The sequence below is a fragment of the Anser anser genome (assembly GCF_964211835.1).
Source record: "Anser anser genome assembly, chromosome: 3".
Classification (NCBI taxonomy): domain Eukaryota; kingdom Metazoa; phylum Chordata; class Aves; order Anseriformes; family Anatidae; genus Anser; species Anser anser.
Genome location: NC_139722.1, coordinates 59446251 through 59464028, shown reverse-complemented (window position 1 = coordinate 59464028; position 17778 = coordinate 59446251). Strand labels below are relative to the sequence as shown.

The window sequence follows — 17778 nt, the reverse complement described above, 5'->3', positions numbered from 1 at the left end:
ACATTTTCTTGTTCTTTTGTACACACTGTATGTACATACAGCAAAAGAAAATAGGAGTTTATAGAAACACTGGCATATAGATTGCACCTAATTTGAGTTCTAGCGTATTTTATGTGAAGCACTGTATTTCATTTTCCCTGATTATTACTGGGGTTGATAATCATAGCTTCCTAGTGTTACAAATAAGTGTTATTTTTACCCTGTTTACACAAAGGAGTATGTCTAAAGTTGCAGTCAGGGATTTAACCTCTAGCTACTTGGGGACAGTTAAAAGAGTACAACATCATTTTTCACTTGCATTTTTTTCTGGCAGTTGTTCCTGCACTCAAGTGTTTTGTTTGGGCATCTGGGGTAAGAGTTATGGCTAATATTAGTGATGCAATCATTTTGAAAGGACTGATTGATACTTTGTTACAGCATTGCTTTATATAACTAATTGCCATCATCCAAAATAGAATGGTAATAATGGAGAATGTTATCAGCTGAAAAACCACATATATGTACCACATACATGGTGACTTTGAGAGTGTTATCTTTCATGTTTGTAAGATGCTGGTAAAGAAGGGGGTGTTGGTTAGGAAGGAAAACAAACAATTTTCCTAAATAACTCCTATTAAGAATTGTCTTTTATTTATAAAGCTAAAAAAATAGTTTTTTTTTTTTTAACTTAATAGCAGTAGTTAATACTTAAATCCCAGAATTCTTGCAGTCCTTGGCTGCATCCTTGTTTTGATGAATGGAGTTTAAACTAAAGTTGATAAGAGCTCTTTTGTTCTTTAGTCTCTATAATTCTTAAAACATTTTTTCCTTATATTATAAAGTAGCATATTTTTTTTCAGCTGCTGAGCCAACAGCCTTTGCATGCTGTGACTATCAGCCTTCTCCTTCTGACCAGTTTTGAACATTCTCTCTTGCCTTCTGATGACGTCTTCCACGAGTGTGTTAAGTTTTGATGAACTTGCTGCCCATGTGCCCACATGGAAGAGTCTGCTTGTTCCAAAAAAAAAAAAAAAATCAGATTTAAGAGTAAGACAAAATGTAATGCTTTTAGAGGAAACAGGAAAAACAAGGGTTATATGTGTAAAATTCTGGATCAACTAATAACAGAATACATATGGGATTGTTTTGTAGTGTTTGTTTTTCATTTTGAGTAGTTGGTCCTATTAAATAATTGGCTATTTACTCTGCATGTTTTCTGTTTACTTTTTCTTAATTTCCAGCATTTGTTTCTTCTCTGTTTTTGCCCCTATCATTTATTTTCTATTGTGTTCTCTTTGCCTGTCCCCTCTCATGGAACAAAACAAAGCCTCTTTTCAGACCTTGCTGTTGGAAGTTCGGTCATTGTATTCAAATCCTGATGCCCAGACCTCGTTAACAGAAAGCACGGTTGTGAAGGCTGTGGCAGTCATTAAGCGGCTGGTGACATCCTAGTGAGGGAGACCCAAACTATGAGAAAACATTAATTACGCTGGGTAATTACTCCCCATTGCTCCTCGCGAACTCGACATCAGAAAACCTGTTGTTCCTTCGTCGGTGTCACCTCCATTCTGGATTAGAGGACATTTCCACTGCGCGTGGAAAGTTTTTTCTGAGCTGTGGGAGTGAAACAACTGAGCAGCCAGAGCTCTGAAATTACAGACCAGGCTTTTGTGACATGGCTCCTGCTAGTTTCCAAACCTGCACATGAAAACATTTGCATATTCAAATTGGTAGCTGTACATCTGTATACTTAATTTGTAAGTGAAGGGATGGATATTTTTTTTTTCATACAAGACCATTAAAGCTTTGCTGAGAGCTTGGTTGGAAAAATACGCATTTTAATGCTTTTTCTGCCAATATTTGGAAAACAGAGATGGTAGCAAAGGGGGGAGGGAAGGACAGAATTGGTGCTTCTGAGAAGCTTTCTGCTTCCCTATTTGTCTACCGACATTTAGAGGCTATCAGCAATATGAGGGGAGGGGGGAAATATATTAATGTATTTTTTTTTCTTTAGTGGGGTTCCTGCTGGGTCATAGGACACCAAGCCTTTGGAAGTGCTCATTAGTGCATGTGACAGAGGGGGCTGCCCACAATTTAGCTGCTACATCCCTGGAGCAGGTATTCCCTGGGAATCTGCTTAGGAAAAGGCATTTGGTAGGAAAGGAGAAGTTGCAAAGATTCTGGGGAGTCCTGACTTTTTAGCGGTTACCCTCTAACACAAAATGTAAAAATTATGTGTGTGTGCTTTTCCCAATCTCTTTTCTTCTGCTGAGGTGACAGTGGGTGTTTCTGCTGTGCGGTGGGTCTTTGGGAAGGGGCCATGTGAAGGACACGGCTGGATCAGGGCAATCTGCGTTGCCCTCTGCCTTTGCTGTGGCACTTTCTGTGTGGCACCCAGTAGAGATGTTCCTTCCACAAAGCACGTTTGGCTCATGTGCAGCGACGTACCTACACAGCTTTTTTGTGTGTTCGCTCCTCCAAGAGCAGGTGAAACCACAGTGACCACTTTTGAAGCTGATGTCCTTTGGCGTAGGAGGCTGGCTTGCAAACACCTTCTTCCTGATCCTTGAACCTGACCTAGCCCACACTGCGTGTCCCTGGTGGTGCCCTTGAGGCCTCGCTCTCCCCTGTCCTCTTGCCTTCACGGGTGCTTCTTGGCCTCGCTGGCACTGGGCTTGTTTCTGGGCAGGCCCGTATCTCACCTCATCAGTGGTTATTTCTGCAGGCAGTCTCCTCCAGCTTTTGTACGCTTACCTGCTTTGTCTTAGTGGGTCCTTGCTGGTGGCTTGTTTGGATAATGAGAACAGTTTCCTTATGAAATGTCTGGAGACTCCTGCGTGGATTTTCTCTCCTACTGTTTGGGAACACTCATGCAAATTGGTTTACAGTTTATACTGAATGTAAGGATTATGTTGTAATAAATTGACTGGGAATGTGTGCCAACTTCCTTCAAGCATAAACAAAACGACTGAATTGTGCTGTAGGCCTTATATTAGTAACTAACAGGGTTATAGGTCTAATTAATAGATCTTTTAACATGGTAAGAGCTAATGCTTTTAGAGAGCTAATTGCTTTTAAAGGCACAAAAGTGCCTCCAATATCATTTCATGGCTGTAGCTGTTCTTTAGCAGATGGCCCTGGAATTTGCCAGGATAGCTTAAATCAGGCTTTGTTGACATGCTTATTTTTTTTCCGCTGTGAAAAGAAAAATAAATTATTTAAATCTTCCCCCTCTGTGCCTCTCAATAATGGAATTACAAATACTGTATCCATTTCACTTCTTATTTTATGCTCTTTGATATTTGTAGAGCCTGAAGTAATCTCACACAGGTTTTATTCTCTTCTTTGGATGATTAGTTCCAGTGGTTCCCTTAGAAGATTACACAAAAAGTGTACTTTAAAAATGTATACGATGTATTTGAATATTTTGTCCAATAAGCAGCATGAGAGTTGTAGAGAACATATTTTGATGTATTTTCATGATTGATATTAATTATAGAGAATAAAAGAATTAAAACTGCAGAGGAAGACAAAAATGCCCATATGGAGACAGGTGATGTGGAAGTCATTTAAAAGGAATGAGAAAGACAGATAACTCACCAAGGGACAGAGGCAAAAATATGACAGAGGAGATTCAAGTGGGACTGTTCTTTCCCTTGTTTTCCCAGCTATGTACACTATGTCTTGTTTGCAACTGGAGTTTTAAACAGAACTGTATGGAATGGAAATATACTGAGTCAGTTTGGAAACTGACTTCTCTTTTCCTTTGGCAATATAATGACTTCCAGCCCCTCTGAAAGTGTGCACAAGCTGCTGAGGTGCTTCTGAAGTGGGGCAGTGGTGTGACTTTACTTGTACAGGTCATCCAGCTTTCCTCATCCCCTTGTTTTCCCCACTGGTGGATTTGACACTCCCAGGAACTGACTGCTATATTCCTCTCTAAAATACATGCTTCTGAACTAGACATTTCTGTGTATGGGCAAAAAATAAAAAAAAAAAAAAAAATTTCAAAACCTTTGGGAGTCTTCATTTAAGTAGAATAAGAATTAAAAGGAGTAGGGTGGCAGAACCTGAGACAACACAGGCGACCTCATTTTGTCAAAGCAGAACTAAAACCAAAAATTTCTTCTGATACTACTTCCTTAGTTTAGCTAATAGTGATAATATTGCAAGTCTGTTAATAAATGATTTATTTAAAGCTCTAAAACTGAGTACCATGAGACTTACCTTTCACTAAAAGAAATAAGCGGGTGTCTGTATTTTATGGTCGCAGAATGAAAGCTAAAAGATTGAGAGACTGTTTAGCAGCACAGACACTGGAATACAACAGTCACCAAAAAACAGGGAAATGCAACTAGTTTTGTCATTTTGTGGGGGACTGGCTTCGTGGCTGCAGTTTTCAATCCAGAATTGTAATTCTCCTTTTTTGGGTGGTGGAACAAGATCACATTTATCACTGAAGAATCTGGAATGGCAAATCAAATAACTTTTTTTTGGCAAATATTCTAAAAGTATATATGTTACAGTTGTAACACCTTTTTTGATAATAAATTATTTCGTGTATACATACACAGGGGCCAGTGATCTATACACCATTTTAGATAATGTGTGTATGTATATCAGTTTACCATAATTATAATTTACCTAATCATAAGTAGAATATAGATGGAGTCTAAGTGGTTCTGTAGGAACAAGATGTCCTATTAAAGGAAATGTCATGAAATATTTTAATCTTCTTAGCTAAGAAACGTTGCATATAGTTTGGACAGATTAGTTTTTGGCATAGTATCTGCAATCTCCTATCTCTGGTGTAGTGGATTAGAATAATAAATGTAATATTCTAAAATAAATGTAATATTCTAATAGTTGCCACAATAATAAGTGCAGTATTCTAAGTATTGCTACAGTTTCCTTCCTGTTTTCTGCAGTGACAGGTTGGGGTTGTGAAAGGAGAGGGAAAGGTCATGCTCAATAAGGTAAAATCTTTCTTAAATAATAATGAGGATATATCTGGAAGCAGTATAGTATATATAGTGTAGTAATGAGGATATGTAAAGAAGGAGTATAGTGTATGTGTATAAGTATATACTTTTTAGGTCTGTAGTCTGGCAGCCCTAACTTTGGCATTTATTATTCATGGAGGTGTTTAAAATGACAGCTTTAGTAGTGTGCTTTTTTTTTTTTTTTTCTTTTCAGGTATTAGCAGCAGCTGAAGGTGTTACAAGAAATCCTAAGAGACCTGATTCTCCTTGCTCAGCCCTTTTGTGCTCACTTAGAAAGTTTTACACCCTCTTTGAAATGACTTTGTACTCCCTGGAAGGAGAACAGAACTTTGTCTCACTTCCTACTTCTCTAGCTTTTCTTTGGAGCTTCAGGGGGATTTGTGCAAGTTTGGTAACAATTGACATTCAGAATTTCCCGTAAGGTCATCAAGTAGCTATAAGAAAAGTCTTAAGTTGTGGGAAAAGGAGTGCTGAGTGTCAATTCACTGAAAATACTGGAAGTTATGTTGGTTTGTTACTTTGTGTGTCCTTTATGACTTTTTTGAAAATACCGAGTTGCAGGAGAGTTTGCAGCCAGTTGTAGAAAGAACAAGTGTTAGGAAAGGTAGAAAGAAAAGGATGCAGTTGTTGCACCAAATGGCAAGATCTGAGAGCTAGAATAAAAAGCAGAAATTCAAGCTCAGGCTGAAGTTGCTGTAATGCCTTCTAAAAGTTATGAAGCACTTTAAAAGGGGTGAGAAATATCTTTGGATTGGATATCGATGTCCAGACTTGGGTCTCGTTAGGTATTGCTGAGGGGTTGCTTTAAATTTCTTGAAGATCAGGTAGAAATCAATTAGAATGAGTGATTTAGTAATAAATATTCTTGATTTAAAATGTTCTTGGAATCAAGGCCTTTACTGTCATTTGGGTTCTTTGTCTAGCTTTGTCTAGAAACCGTGAAAGATGAGAATGCCTCTGCTAGGTGCTGCGGCTGTGGGAAGGTCTGTAGGTCACTTCCCAGGCAGACATCCCAGGGAACGGGATGCTCCAGCCAGGCAACTGCTGCAAACACTAGATTAGGGCTCTCCTGGTTAATTCAGATGGGAAGTCTTTGCTCCCTGTGGTGCTACTTGGCTTCTTGAAAGGAGAGGGATGGAGGAGCTTTTCTTAGTCCCTTGCTTCTGTAGTGCAGCTCTCAGGATGAAAAGTTGGACAGGAGACCACGTTGTTTCCCTCTCCTTATCTTTTTCATTGTTCATTCAGTTTGCAAAGGACATGGACAGTCCTGTATTTATATTTAAGAGCACAGCATCCTATGCATGTTATTTGCTCAGTAATTAGTTACCAAAATGGGTCACAGTACCCAAAAGTTGCCTTTTTTTTTTTATTGGTTGTTTAAATCTAGTTAGCCTTTGTACAAACTAAAAATTACTTATGAGAATCACTCTTAACTTTGTAACTCCTATATCAACAAGATAACTCTGTTTTGAGAGAGCTGCTCTATTTATAGACGTGGTGCTGGAGTCTATCACAAACACACAACAAAAGTGCTTCCTTTTATCTGCCCTTCAGCTCGCTATGGGTCAGATCTCAATCTTTAAAGCTCCCTGGTCCATGGGGAAAGACTTCAGAGATCCGAGTATTATTCTTGTTTGTGTCACTTATTTGCACCATGAATTTGAATAGCATGCTTCAGCTCTTCAGGCCAAGTACCCACCCCTCTTTTCCTTTCTCACAGCCTTTGTGTATCTTGTTTATCAGGTTGTTAACTCTTAACCGTGCGTTTGTATGATGCTCTGTGCCAGTGACCCCCAGTATCAGCTGAAGCATGGCTACAATACTACTATTAAGAGCTTTTATGGAAATGGCCAAGTGGACGCTGGCTTTGGAAGCGATGACTCCGTTTGCTTGGGCGTTTCAGAAGTTGCTGCTGACATATAGCTGTAGTCAGCAAAGTGCTATTTTATTGGGGTGACAGAGTATGTTTAAAGTGGCTGCGGTGCTCAACATGGTGCGTGTACAAGAACCCTAGTAGCAATGGTTTATGGCCAGGATTACTTAAAGAAGCTTTTCAGGTCAAGAATATGAAGATTGTATTTTCAGTGTACAGTTTTAGTGGATGTAATAATCCAGGCTGACCAGTAATTATATTGGTTGCTAGTGCAATGCTTTTTTTTTTTTTCATTGTTCTCAGTGACGAAAGTTAACTAATACTAGCAAACGTTTGTGAAACTTTTAGTCTGGTAAAACATTAAATGGACCTTCCATTTAGAGCCTGTTTGAAGACAATATTAAGACTCCCATAGGCTTTGTTAGGCCGCTGTGTAAAAGTACCATGTTTGTTTAACCCCCAAAAGCTGAATCCTAACTGAGGTCAAACCCAGTAATTAATCAGGTGGTCTCCCCTGTTCCAGCTGTGACACTTCTATAGTTGTGACAATTTTTATTCAGGAATGAACGAGGCCTGAATAATTTAATTCAAAAATTTGTGAAAAGGGTAGAAAAAAAGATCTCTGTATAGAAAGTCCTGATTTATGTTTAGAAAAGGTGTTTCCCACTCCTCCCTTTCACTTGCATTTCATCTGTTCTTGCTTTTTTTTTTTTTTTTTCAGGAAGAAGATTACTGATTATAGGGACTGGAATCTTTTTGCTTTATATTCACACAGCAGGTAGAAGCTGGATTTTGTCCTTTACTGTAGTCAGTGAGCTGTCCTGTAGTAATACTGTCAGAGGAACTCTACTTCTCTTTCAAAACTGTTAAGCTATTCTGTTTGGTTCAACAGTGTATTCCCTAGTTTTTCTGACTACAAACATCCTTGCATTTAGCCTGTCTACCTTTTAGTGTATTTACACATCTAATACATGCATATGCATCCATATATATATAGTATGTAGGGATACCATACAATTACTATACTTGCGTAGTGATGCAGAAAGAAAGATCATATTTGGTTCCAAAATTAGTGGCTAGCACTACAGAAATGACAAAGCTATCTTTTCCTCACCACTCACTGTTTTAAAATACAACATAATCCATATTCCTTAAGGGAGAAGAATGGAAGTAAAGGTGAGATTAGCTTTCCATGGACCAAATTTATCAGTAAGACCAGTGAAAGTGCACCTTACTAACTGATTCCTCTCCAGCTGTTGTGGTTTACCTGTGATAGGTATCAGGTATGAACTGCTAAACAGGCAATGGAACAGACAGGGAGGTTAAGATTTCATAGGAAAGATTTTCATGGGGAAGAAGGACAACTGCAGTATAAAGCGGCTATTGATGAAATAAAACCCAGGCTGACAGAACCTGAAGAACATTTTTTTAAACTGTGTAAAACAGTGAATGATGTGAAGGGTCACATTTTCTTGCATGCTGAGAAAGGAAGCAGTTGGTCACAAAAGGAAAGGCCTAAGAAAATATTTACATACAGTTCTTCTCCGTTAAGTACTTGCCACAACATGAGGCTTCTCAGTGCTTAGTGAAATAATCCAAATCTGGTTCCTTTCCATACAAGTTGTGTCCTCATAATTTTACAAAGTGTATAACGAGTGGTGTTCATTACAAGAATTGTTTTTAATGGCTCCCCTTTGGAAGAGCTGGAGCGCTTCGTCTCGCATCCTTGATGTTCCTAATAAATAAATGCATCTCTGGTGGGTGGGATAAGAAGATAACTCTGGTAAGAGACTGCAATAAAGGAATGTTTAATTATATTGAAGAATGGGTTTTCTACCTGGGGGCTCAGTTTTGTACTGAGATAAGTAGGTAAAAATCTTATCGACTGCAAAGGGCATGTGTCTGAGTTTCAGAGGTCAGAGTTTATTGTATAATTTAGAAATGAAAGTATTATACTACGCCCCGTAAAGCTATCTGGAGGGTGAACTATTTAGTAGTAATTAGAAATAAATGTTAATAAGCTTTTAATGGAGTTTGATTGTGTTGTTAGCTAAGACCTTAATGGAAAGAAGTGTTTTCTGGGGAAAACCTGTTGGAGAGTGAGCTCACCAGTTAGTAATCTGGAATGCTAAATATGTTTGAAAATTATTTTAAGTGACTGTGTTTATTAGCAGAGGTTTACATTTTCTGGGGGGAAGAAAAGAGATTTCCTTGAAAGTACTTGTGAAAAGCAGCAGTGTTCTTCAAATTTTAAACAGAAAAGCTGAACAACTGAAAGCCTCAGGACATACTGGAGAAGTGACATATTTCCTGCAACCACAGTAATAGTTGATTTTTTTTTTTAATGGACTGTATTTATTTCCTGCTGATAATTTTTCAAGCTTGATATTTTATGAATCTTGCTGTGAATGTGGGATGAAATATTTTTTTTTAAACGCGTCTCTCTTCTAGGTTCTTCAGAATCTTATTACTAAGACTGATTGCTTTTCCCCTTCTCTTTTTTTCTTGATTGTAACTTGTTCCCAGCTATGTGTTTTTTATTTTTGGATACACAACTAGTGCTTGCTAAGCATATTTTTGAAAAAAGGATTGAATTTATTGGAAGGTATCATTGGAAGTCCCATGTTTTGGTCTTGTCAATAGACATGTAAAAATGAAAATCTTAATTGACAACCTTTATCATGCCTTTTCTTTTGTGTGTGTCTTTTTCCTTTATGCCAACCATATGATATCAAGGTTGTGCTCGTTATTCTCAATGGCTCTTTCTCTTGGTTGTGCCTTATTTTGCCCAGAGGTTATAGGACAGGCAGAGATGAGGATGCCTGGCACCACTGCCATGCAGATTACGCACCAAACACTGCTTCACTGGCATCCTTCTCTTGAAGGACATGCAAAGAAACTGGAACCAAGCGGAATTGTATGAAGATCTGACCTACTTTATCAGCTGAAGTTTTAGCAATTTTCTTTCGCAACGTGAGCCTATTTATGTCCTGGCCCATAGAAATGTTAATTGTGGGTGTGGAGACATGCAGAACAAGAAGATGGCTTTGAAAGCGTTTGCCACCTAAACAGAAATTGGAGCTAGCAGGTTGATAGCGTCAGATCAGGCAATAAAAAGGAGGAGTGAGGAGGGTGTGAGCAGCGTGACGATCTGTGGCCTCAGCTCCTGAACAGCCCGAGTGCTGCCGCCTCTGGCCCAATAGCTTTAGTAGGCCTGAAAGCAAAATGGAAGGTGGAGGAGAGATTCATAGCAGAGCAGTGACGTTTCTGTGCAAGCATTTCTCAGGAGGTTTTCCTGGTTGCTCACGTGCTTCTTGGTGATGGCTTTCACAGTGCCGGGCAGCATTATGGCCTGTGCAAAGCTGGGAGGTGCTGTGCTGATTCATCAACGGGAGATGGAGAGGTCGGGCTGTGGAGAGCCTTAGAAGAAAAGGAGCCTACGTTTGTTCGGCTAGAGCAAACCTGGGAGCTGTCATTGGAGGGTGCAGTCTCTGAGGATTAAGGGAGTGTTTTTGATATGCAGCAAACGCTCACAGGACCCTGAAGATGGCCTTGAGTCTTTGTGACAGATGCCAGCTGTGCATTTCAGGGCACAGTCTTCTCTTCTCTGAGGTGTGATTTAATCTGGGGAAGCTAAGGAGCTTTCTTTTCTGGAAGGACAGGATGAGCATTTCCGTGGATGTGTGGCCTGGAGCAGCAGCCTGCTGCAGATGATCTCACCTCAAATTGGCAGAGTCCCCCAAAAGTGTATGCTTTTACCATATCCTGTCTGTTGACTTTCCCTTTTGGATGGTGTTCAGCGGTGGTTAAATTTCAGCAGAGGTGGGTCAGCCAGAGCAGGTTGTTCCAAAGGTGAAAGGCCACCAAAAACCTGCCAAGCAGCTTTGAATGGTTGACCGGAGAGAGACGATAAGCTGCAATCTGACCTCCCTTTCTCGGCAGTTCAAGTGTACAGAGTCTGCTCCTGGGAAGGATCCAGCACCTTTGGCTGTCTGAGGCAGGAGGCCTGAACCATGCCAAGCCCAGCCAGCTTTCCAAGCAGCTGCACTGCCCCTGCTCCGGCTTCTGAGGATGCTTCTGATGTAGCTCCATGCCCATCATTTTACATAATTGCTGTTGGATTCACAAGCAGCCCAGATCAGAAACAGGACATGTCTGTAAGGAAAGGGTTAAGGACCAAGTTAGCTGCACGGAGAAATTGTACTTACTGGGCAGCACACACTGCAAGGTGTTGTTATTGCCATTGGGGCACAAGCCTAATGCTCCTTTATATATTTTTTCTTGGGCATTCGTGTAAGGACAGGATCCAGAATGATGTTGGGGTGCGTATTATCTTCGTAATTCATTGTCATTTATTAACTTGTATCTGGAGCAGAGAGGCAGGGCGGGTGGAGACTGATAGTGGTTCCATAAGGCTCTTTACCTTTAAAGGCAAAGTCCATATAGTTAGTATTTCTTATCAGAGAATCAAGCACGTATGGTGTGAAAGGATCTGTGAGCTGGACATACAAGGGGCTTATCTTCAGAGAGAAAGGTATGTTTTTTTAACTTAGGGGTAACTAAAAAGGGTCAGTTGTCCCAAGATAAAACGTAGGGACTAGGTGCTTTTGTTTTAATTCTAGATAAACTTGCAAAGTCACCCAAATGGGAAGGTAGGACTTTTTACTTTACTGGGTTTACATTGCAATAAATGTACAAAGCTTGATCTTTGCTGTGTTTTTCTCTTGGGATAACAGATATTTATTACTTAACCCCAAACATAACCCTGCTTTTTTTTAAATATGGAGACAAATTCAGGCATGAAATACATCTGAAGCTGTTCCTGAAGTGTTAAGGACTTAGTATTTTTTAATACAAGGAAGAATTTGGATATACTGGCGTAGTAGTGGAGTACCTTAGTTTAGAAAGGACTGCTGGAGGTCATCTGGTCCAGTCTGCCTCCACTCAGAGTAGGACTAATTTTGAAGTTAGGTGAGGTTGCTAGTCCTGTAATCCACATGTTCTTTATGATACTATGAATCAGTTTGTGGCTTCTATTTTGGTATATTTGACTGTAGGGATGACCTGCAGCTTTGGTTACATCATAACAACCTTTGCACTTTTTAAGATGAGTTCTTTGCTGGACCCCTGGTAATTTTGGCCATGGCTTAATGGGGTCAAGATTAGACCTAGAGGTTTCAGCTTGTTGGTTTCTTTTTTCTAATGGCAGCTATACTTAAGATGAAAGTTTGCTTTTTGAAGGTACATTTTGCAGGGTGTACTGGAAACTGGTAACATCAAACTATAAAAATGGTAGGCTGTCAGTCAAAGGGGAAGCAAGACAGAAAGAAACAAAGAGTGACCTTGATCAGACATTTAGACTCACCAGTTCACAAACCATAACTTTAGTAGTTCTACTTTGTCCTTTCACACTTATAATTAAGGTCATAGATAGCAGACTAAACATGAAAAAAAAAAGACAAACAATAGAAGTAGGAAAGCAAAGCAAAACCTAGGGGTATTGTCAAGCTATAAGAACTTATTCATGAAGAAAAGTGCTTTTCAAAAATTCTTCATGACCAGTTGTTCTGGGAAGATACATACCATGAAGTCAGTGGAACTGACTGTTGCAAGTTGAATTAGAGATTTGATGTAAGTAGGATTACCAGAACTTGGAATTGTTATTTCTTCTTTAAACAGACTCCTGTGCCATTCGAGACTGGGGGATATGTATAGCAGAAATGTTAAATTAAAAATATATTCTAGATATTGAAAGTAATTTTAAATATCTTGGTTTGCTTGTTGACAGTAGCTTGCTTTGATACTTTGACATAGTTCGTCGCTAACTGCCTTCAGAGGTATTAATATATCCTGTATTTTAAAATACTAAGAATTGCTTTTGGTTTTGTGTTAATAGCCGTCGTTCTGGCCAGTATACAATGAACCATGACAATTCCAAGAAGACCCCGGATGGAGCGTCATTTGACCGCTCAGGTTCCCAGGACTCCTTGGATGAACTGTCTTTGGATGACTATTGGAAGGAAGTTGAAAACATCCATGAAACCAGAAGAAATAATCATGAGGAACGAGAAGCACTTGTAGTGAAAGAGCCAGATGGTAATGAAAAATATTGTTGTGAATGATTACCAGTGTGCTGATATAGGGATTTTCTTGAAGTGTTATTTCAAGAGATGACACCTACCAAACACATTTAGATGAAAAAAGGGGCTCTGTTAAACATGCACTGTTGAAAATTTAGTTGCCTCTGATATATAACACAAGAAATAGGCAGTGCACTGAAAGAGAACTGTATCAGAAATAAGTAAAAGGCTGGTTTTACTTTAAACAGTATTTGCAGAAAATGAGAAAGGTGCCTGTAATCATAAAGCTTATTTTGCAGTTTACTTTGTGTAAGTTGTTTGTTATTGTAGCTCTTGTGGATTGAAACCTCAGGCTTGAGAACACAAGCCAATGATTAACTGTTTAAGTTTAGTGAGTAACTTCTAAACTTTTAACTGTCTTGGATGTTGAGTTGTATTGTTTTTGTGTCTCCGAAGCATCATTCCTGAGGGCATGATCTCAGAACAAGTTGGGCAATTTCCATATTTTTCTTGTCATATCAGACAGAAGAGAAGTAACATCCTTAATCCCACTTTTCTCTCAAAAAGATTCTTTTTTAACTCTGCAGTATCTGCCCCTCTGATTCTTACAGGAGGCCCACAGACTCAATAAATTAAAATGGTGAGCTTGGCATTTTGGTATGGCCCCAGCAGAGCTTGTTCTACAGTATATGAGTCTCTTTTCTTACTCCAGCTCAGTGATGCTGATGTGGCTTCAGGCTCTGCACTCCAAAACCCACTGTTTCCTTTTTACTTATATATAGCCTTCTTCCCCTAGTTACCTCCAGCTCCAGCTGCTGAATCTGGTAGTGCTGGCACGAAGCCCAGGCATGAAGCCCAAGCATGAAGCCAAACTCAGCTCAGCTGAGTTGATGAGCTTGAACAGATGTTGCTGTGCTGCACACCTTGCTTTATGTGCAGCACCTCATTTGAATGAGTGCTCCTGAACGTGTGAGACACTGCATCTGGCCCACGGGCTGGCCAGGCAGGGGGCTCACTTGAGACACAGCCATGCAAAGACAAGGCAGGGGAGAGACAAGGTATGCCTTGCTCAGGTCTGCTCTGGAGAATAGGCGTAGACCTCTTTTCTTAGCCCTAATAACAAAATCTGAAAGAGTTTTGTTAGAGAGTCAGGATTTGGTGGCACAGCCATTGCAAAATTCATACTTAAAATTTTGTATCTGTTTTCTGAACACTGTTAATACTCATATGACCCCTTGGACTGGGCACTGAGGGAAACTGCAGTCAATAGTGAAGTTGACAGGACTGCTTAGGAGCACTTTTAGACAGCTTATACGTTGAAATGTTGCTTGAAAGTTTGAGAGGGTTGTTGGCATTCAGCACAAACTAGACTGCTACTGACAGAACTTAGTGTCAATATTTTTTTAAAAAAAAGTATCATTAGAGACATACTGATTTCAGAAGTGGAAGTTTTGCCATAGGTGACAGTATTTAGTGCCTTTCTCCTCCTTCATGTGCAGTGATCTGTCAAGGAAGGATGCCTTACCAGCTGTAAGACTAAAGCAACAATCATTTTATGGGCTGTCAGCAGTCTGGAGACGATGTCGTAAGAACTGATTAAAAAATAGCATTAAGGTGACTCCTGTAACCTGGTTTGTCCTTCATTAAATTGAGCTAGTGGAGAGCTGTAGGATTAATGTATTGAGAAAACTGGGCAGAACCATGTCAGTAAAGGAGCTAAAAAGATTGAGGTTTGACCTAAAAATCAATGAAGCAGCAATGATCAGAGGCTTTCAGGCTTTCCCATACACATTTGTATTTAGGTAACATTTGTAAAATGGTATATGATTTAATAGAAGTGCTGTCAGTTATGATAAAAATTGTCCCATAGCAATCTGTATTGGATTAACCATTTTAAAAGCCTTGATATGATATGTTAACCCTTTTGAAGCACTTTACAAACAACAGCTTTTTTCCAGGTCATGATAGTGTAAATAATTGTCCTGTATTGTGTATTCCTGTGGACCTTTCCCTGTGAACTGCAGTAGCTATATCACGTCATCATAATCTGCTGTGCTTAACAATACTGGAAAGCCAACATTTACGCTCTTTTCTCTTTGCCTGGCTCAGAGGGAGAACTGGAAGAAGAATGGCTGAAGGAAGCAGGTCTGTCCAATCTGTTTGGTGAGAGCACGGGTGATTCCCAAGAAAGCATGGTGTTCCTGTCCACATTGACCCGAACCCAGAAGGCAGCAGTAGAAAAGCGAGTAGAGACTGTCACACAAACCTTGAGGAAAAAGAACAAACACCACCAGATTCCCGATGTCAGAGATATCTTCAGGCTACAAAGCGACCCAAAGGAAAAAGTAAGTTCCTGGCTGTCATTTCTTCGATGCTGATAGAGAGGAGACAGGGACAGGTAGGGGTGGGAGGAGAGGAGAGGGAGACAGACACACAAAAGGGCTATTTCCAGAAGATTTGTGTGTAACTTTTTACCAGTTTCCAAGGGAAATTTGTACTGCAATTATGGAAATAGCATTGGTCCAGAGTTGACATTGCATTAAGCAATGTTAGTACGTAGAAATGAGTATGTATGTTGGTCTTTTGTTACTCAAAGGGGATAGATAAAACAACAACTCTGTGGTCACGAAACTGCTTGGATTTAGTTTTAACCAAGGCACAAAAATCATGACAACAAACACCCAAAGAACGAACAGAAGCCTACACTTCAGGTGGTAATGCCTACAGTCATTCTGAGAGGTCTGCCATATAGGGGACAATATGGCTTGTATTTACTGGTGTACTTGTTTGCTTGTTTCTTTTTCTTTTTTTTTCTTTTTCTTTTTTTTTAAAAAGAGGATATAAAGTGACATCAGCCTAACCTTCTCTTTTTTTTTTTTTTTTTTCGGCTAGGCATTTATGCTTATTATTGTGGGGGCTAGACCCCTATACTAACTCCCAGGGCCCCTCTATGTCATTAAACTGCATGTGGTGAGTTGCTCTGACAGGTCCTGAAGAGACTCGTTTCCCCTTGTGGTTTAATGAACAGAGGAGCTCCTCATGCAGGAAAGGGGAAGGAGGGAAACAGAGACTATAATTAGAATTCCTCTTCTGCAGAGAAGCATGTCTGTTCTCTCTACTCCCCTCAAAGCAACTGGATCTTCAGCTGCGAGGAGAAACGGGCTGGATGGCAGTACACCGCTAGTTTACCAGATCCCAGCCCCATCCCTCATTCTTTCTCCTCCTGCTGCCGTGCAGCGTGCATCACAGTGGCAGGGGAAGCATGGTGGATTCTGAGAGGAGTTAATTTCCTCCCTCCCTCAACTGCTTCCTCTCCTTGGGCAGCTCCTTTCAAATTCAGTAAAGGTGAAATGTAGTGGGGGATGTTTGTAAGCTCAAATGTGTATTCTGGAGGCAAAACTTCCCTTTTGCTGTTCTGCTTTGCATGTGGTTACAGAAGAGATAGTAACTCCATAAAAGATTTCCAGGATCTGTTTTAGAATTGACTACACCTAAAAATTACAAGATCAAATAGAAGAGCAATTTAGGTAAAACATCATATAGCTTAAAGCAGTATAATTTCCCTTTCAAGTATGTTATTTCAGTCAAGTACAAGAAATACTCATGTTCCTTTTTAAACTACATATTGTAATGTCTCAGAATCATATGTTACAGTGTTCTGTAGACTTCTTTTTCTTTTAAGCTACATGTTTTGATATTGATGATATGAAAGAGAAGTAATGCAAACAGATGATCGTAGCCATGTAAGATGTGCACAATAGGTCAGGATATTGATTAAATATAGAAATAAGTAAAAAATAAAATAAAAAATCCTTCTAAACCTCTCTTCCTGACTGCAATAAAATAATGTAAATCTAGGCCTTCAAAACTATACTGCATTCCTTTCTTCAAAGCAAGGTAATTATTATGAAATCATTGCTTGTCCTTACTTATCTAACCTGTCACAGAAAGCCCGTAGTGAGATACTTTGTACAACCTCCCTAGGTAACTTGTTTCAGAACTTTATCACTCTCCCATCATTAAAAAGCTTTTTCTGTAACAAAAAAGGACTGAAGCCATCTACAGCTGTATGAAGTCATTCCAGTTTAATAATAGTCTCTGAAAATCCTGCAACCTCCCTTCACCTGGGGGAAGGCAGGAGGAAAGGTAAAACAATAGGCAGTATTGTGATGTTTCTGCTGTTTCCTGCCATATTCCTGCCAAAGAGAAGCTAGACTTTTGGTACCTTGACAGTTTCCCAGTCTGCTTATTTGTGTGTTTCCCAGTCTATTTCTACTTAAACATGGAACAGTAATAATTTTCTGAGCAGTCATATTGCCTTTCCAGCAAACTATGGCTTCAGGTCAAAGACTACATGTTCTCATCCCTTGCAACACTGGAAAATTAAGTCTTATACCCACTTATAATTTTAGGAAGAGGGGGAATGGACTTAATTACCGCTGTCTTAATTACCTAGATTTCAGATGCCCTTAGACTTTGTCAAAAGGATTTCAGCTGAAACACACAGATGTGCTTCTGCGTATTGTTGGATTGCAGGAGTATGTATCTTAATCCTGCACAGAGTCAAAGGAGTTTCTACAACCACATATTTGGTCTTTATAGGCATGCAAATTTATATTTATTGTCCCTTTCTTAGGTCTGTGATGAAAATGAAACCTCAGCTGTAAGAACAACTGAAAACAGAAGTGGAACACAGGATGAAACAAAAGGTAATGCCAGACAGAAATCTTGTGGATTTTTTTTCCTCTTCTGTTCGTAGTCTTTCAATTTCACAATCTACTACATAGGTCCGTATTTCAAATAAATTTTCAGCAAAGCAAAATGAAATTCTTATGAGAAAACC

The 17778-nt window shown here is 39.5% G+C and overlaps 1 protein-coding gene across 5 annotated transcripts in view; it reads left to right on the top strand.

Moving 5' to 3' along the window:
• ARHGAP18 (Rho GTPase activating protein 18) overlaps positions 1–17778 on the top strand; it is a 91910-nt gene that overhangs the window by 41985 nt on the left and 32147 nt on the right. For 2 of the 5 annotated variants that reach the window (XM_083831904.1, XM_083831901.1), the window contains exons 2-5: positions 7577–7633; positions 12752–12951; positions 15045–15280; positions 17572–17644. In XM_083831904.1, the coding sequence (XP_083688030.1) occupies positions 7577–7633; positions 12752–12951; positions 15045–15280; positions 17572–17644 (566 nt within the window). Of the gene's footprint in view, positions 1–7576; positions 7634–8052; positions 11390–12751; positions 12952–15044; positions 15281–17571; positions 17645–17778 lie in introns of those variants that run through there. The other 3 variants (XM_083831903.1, XM_083831902.1, XM_083831900.1) reach the window with 2 other exon arrangements.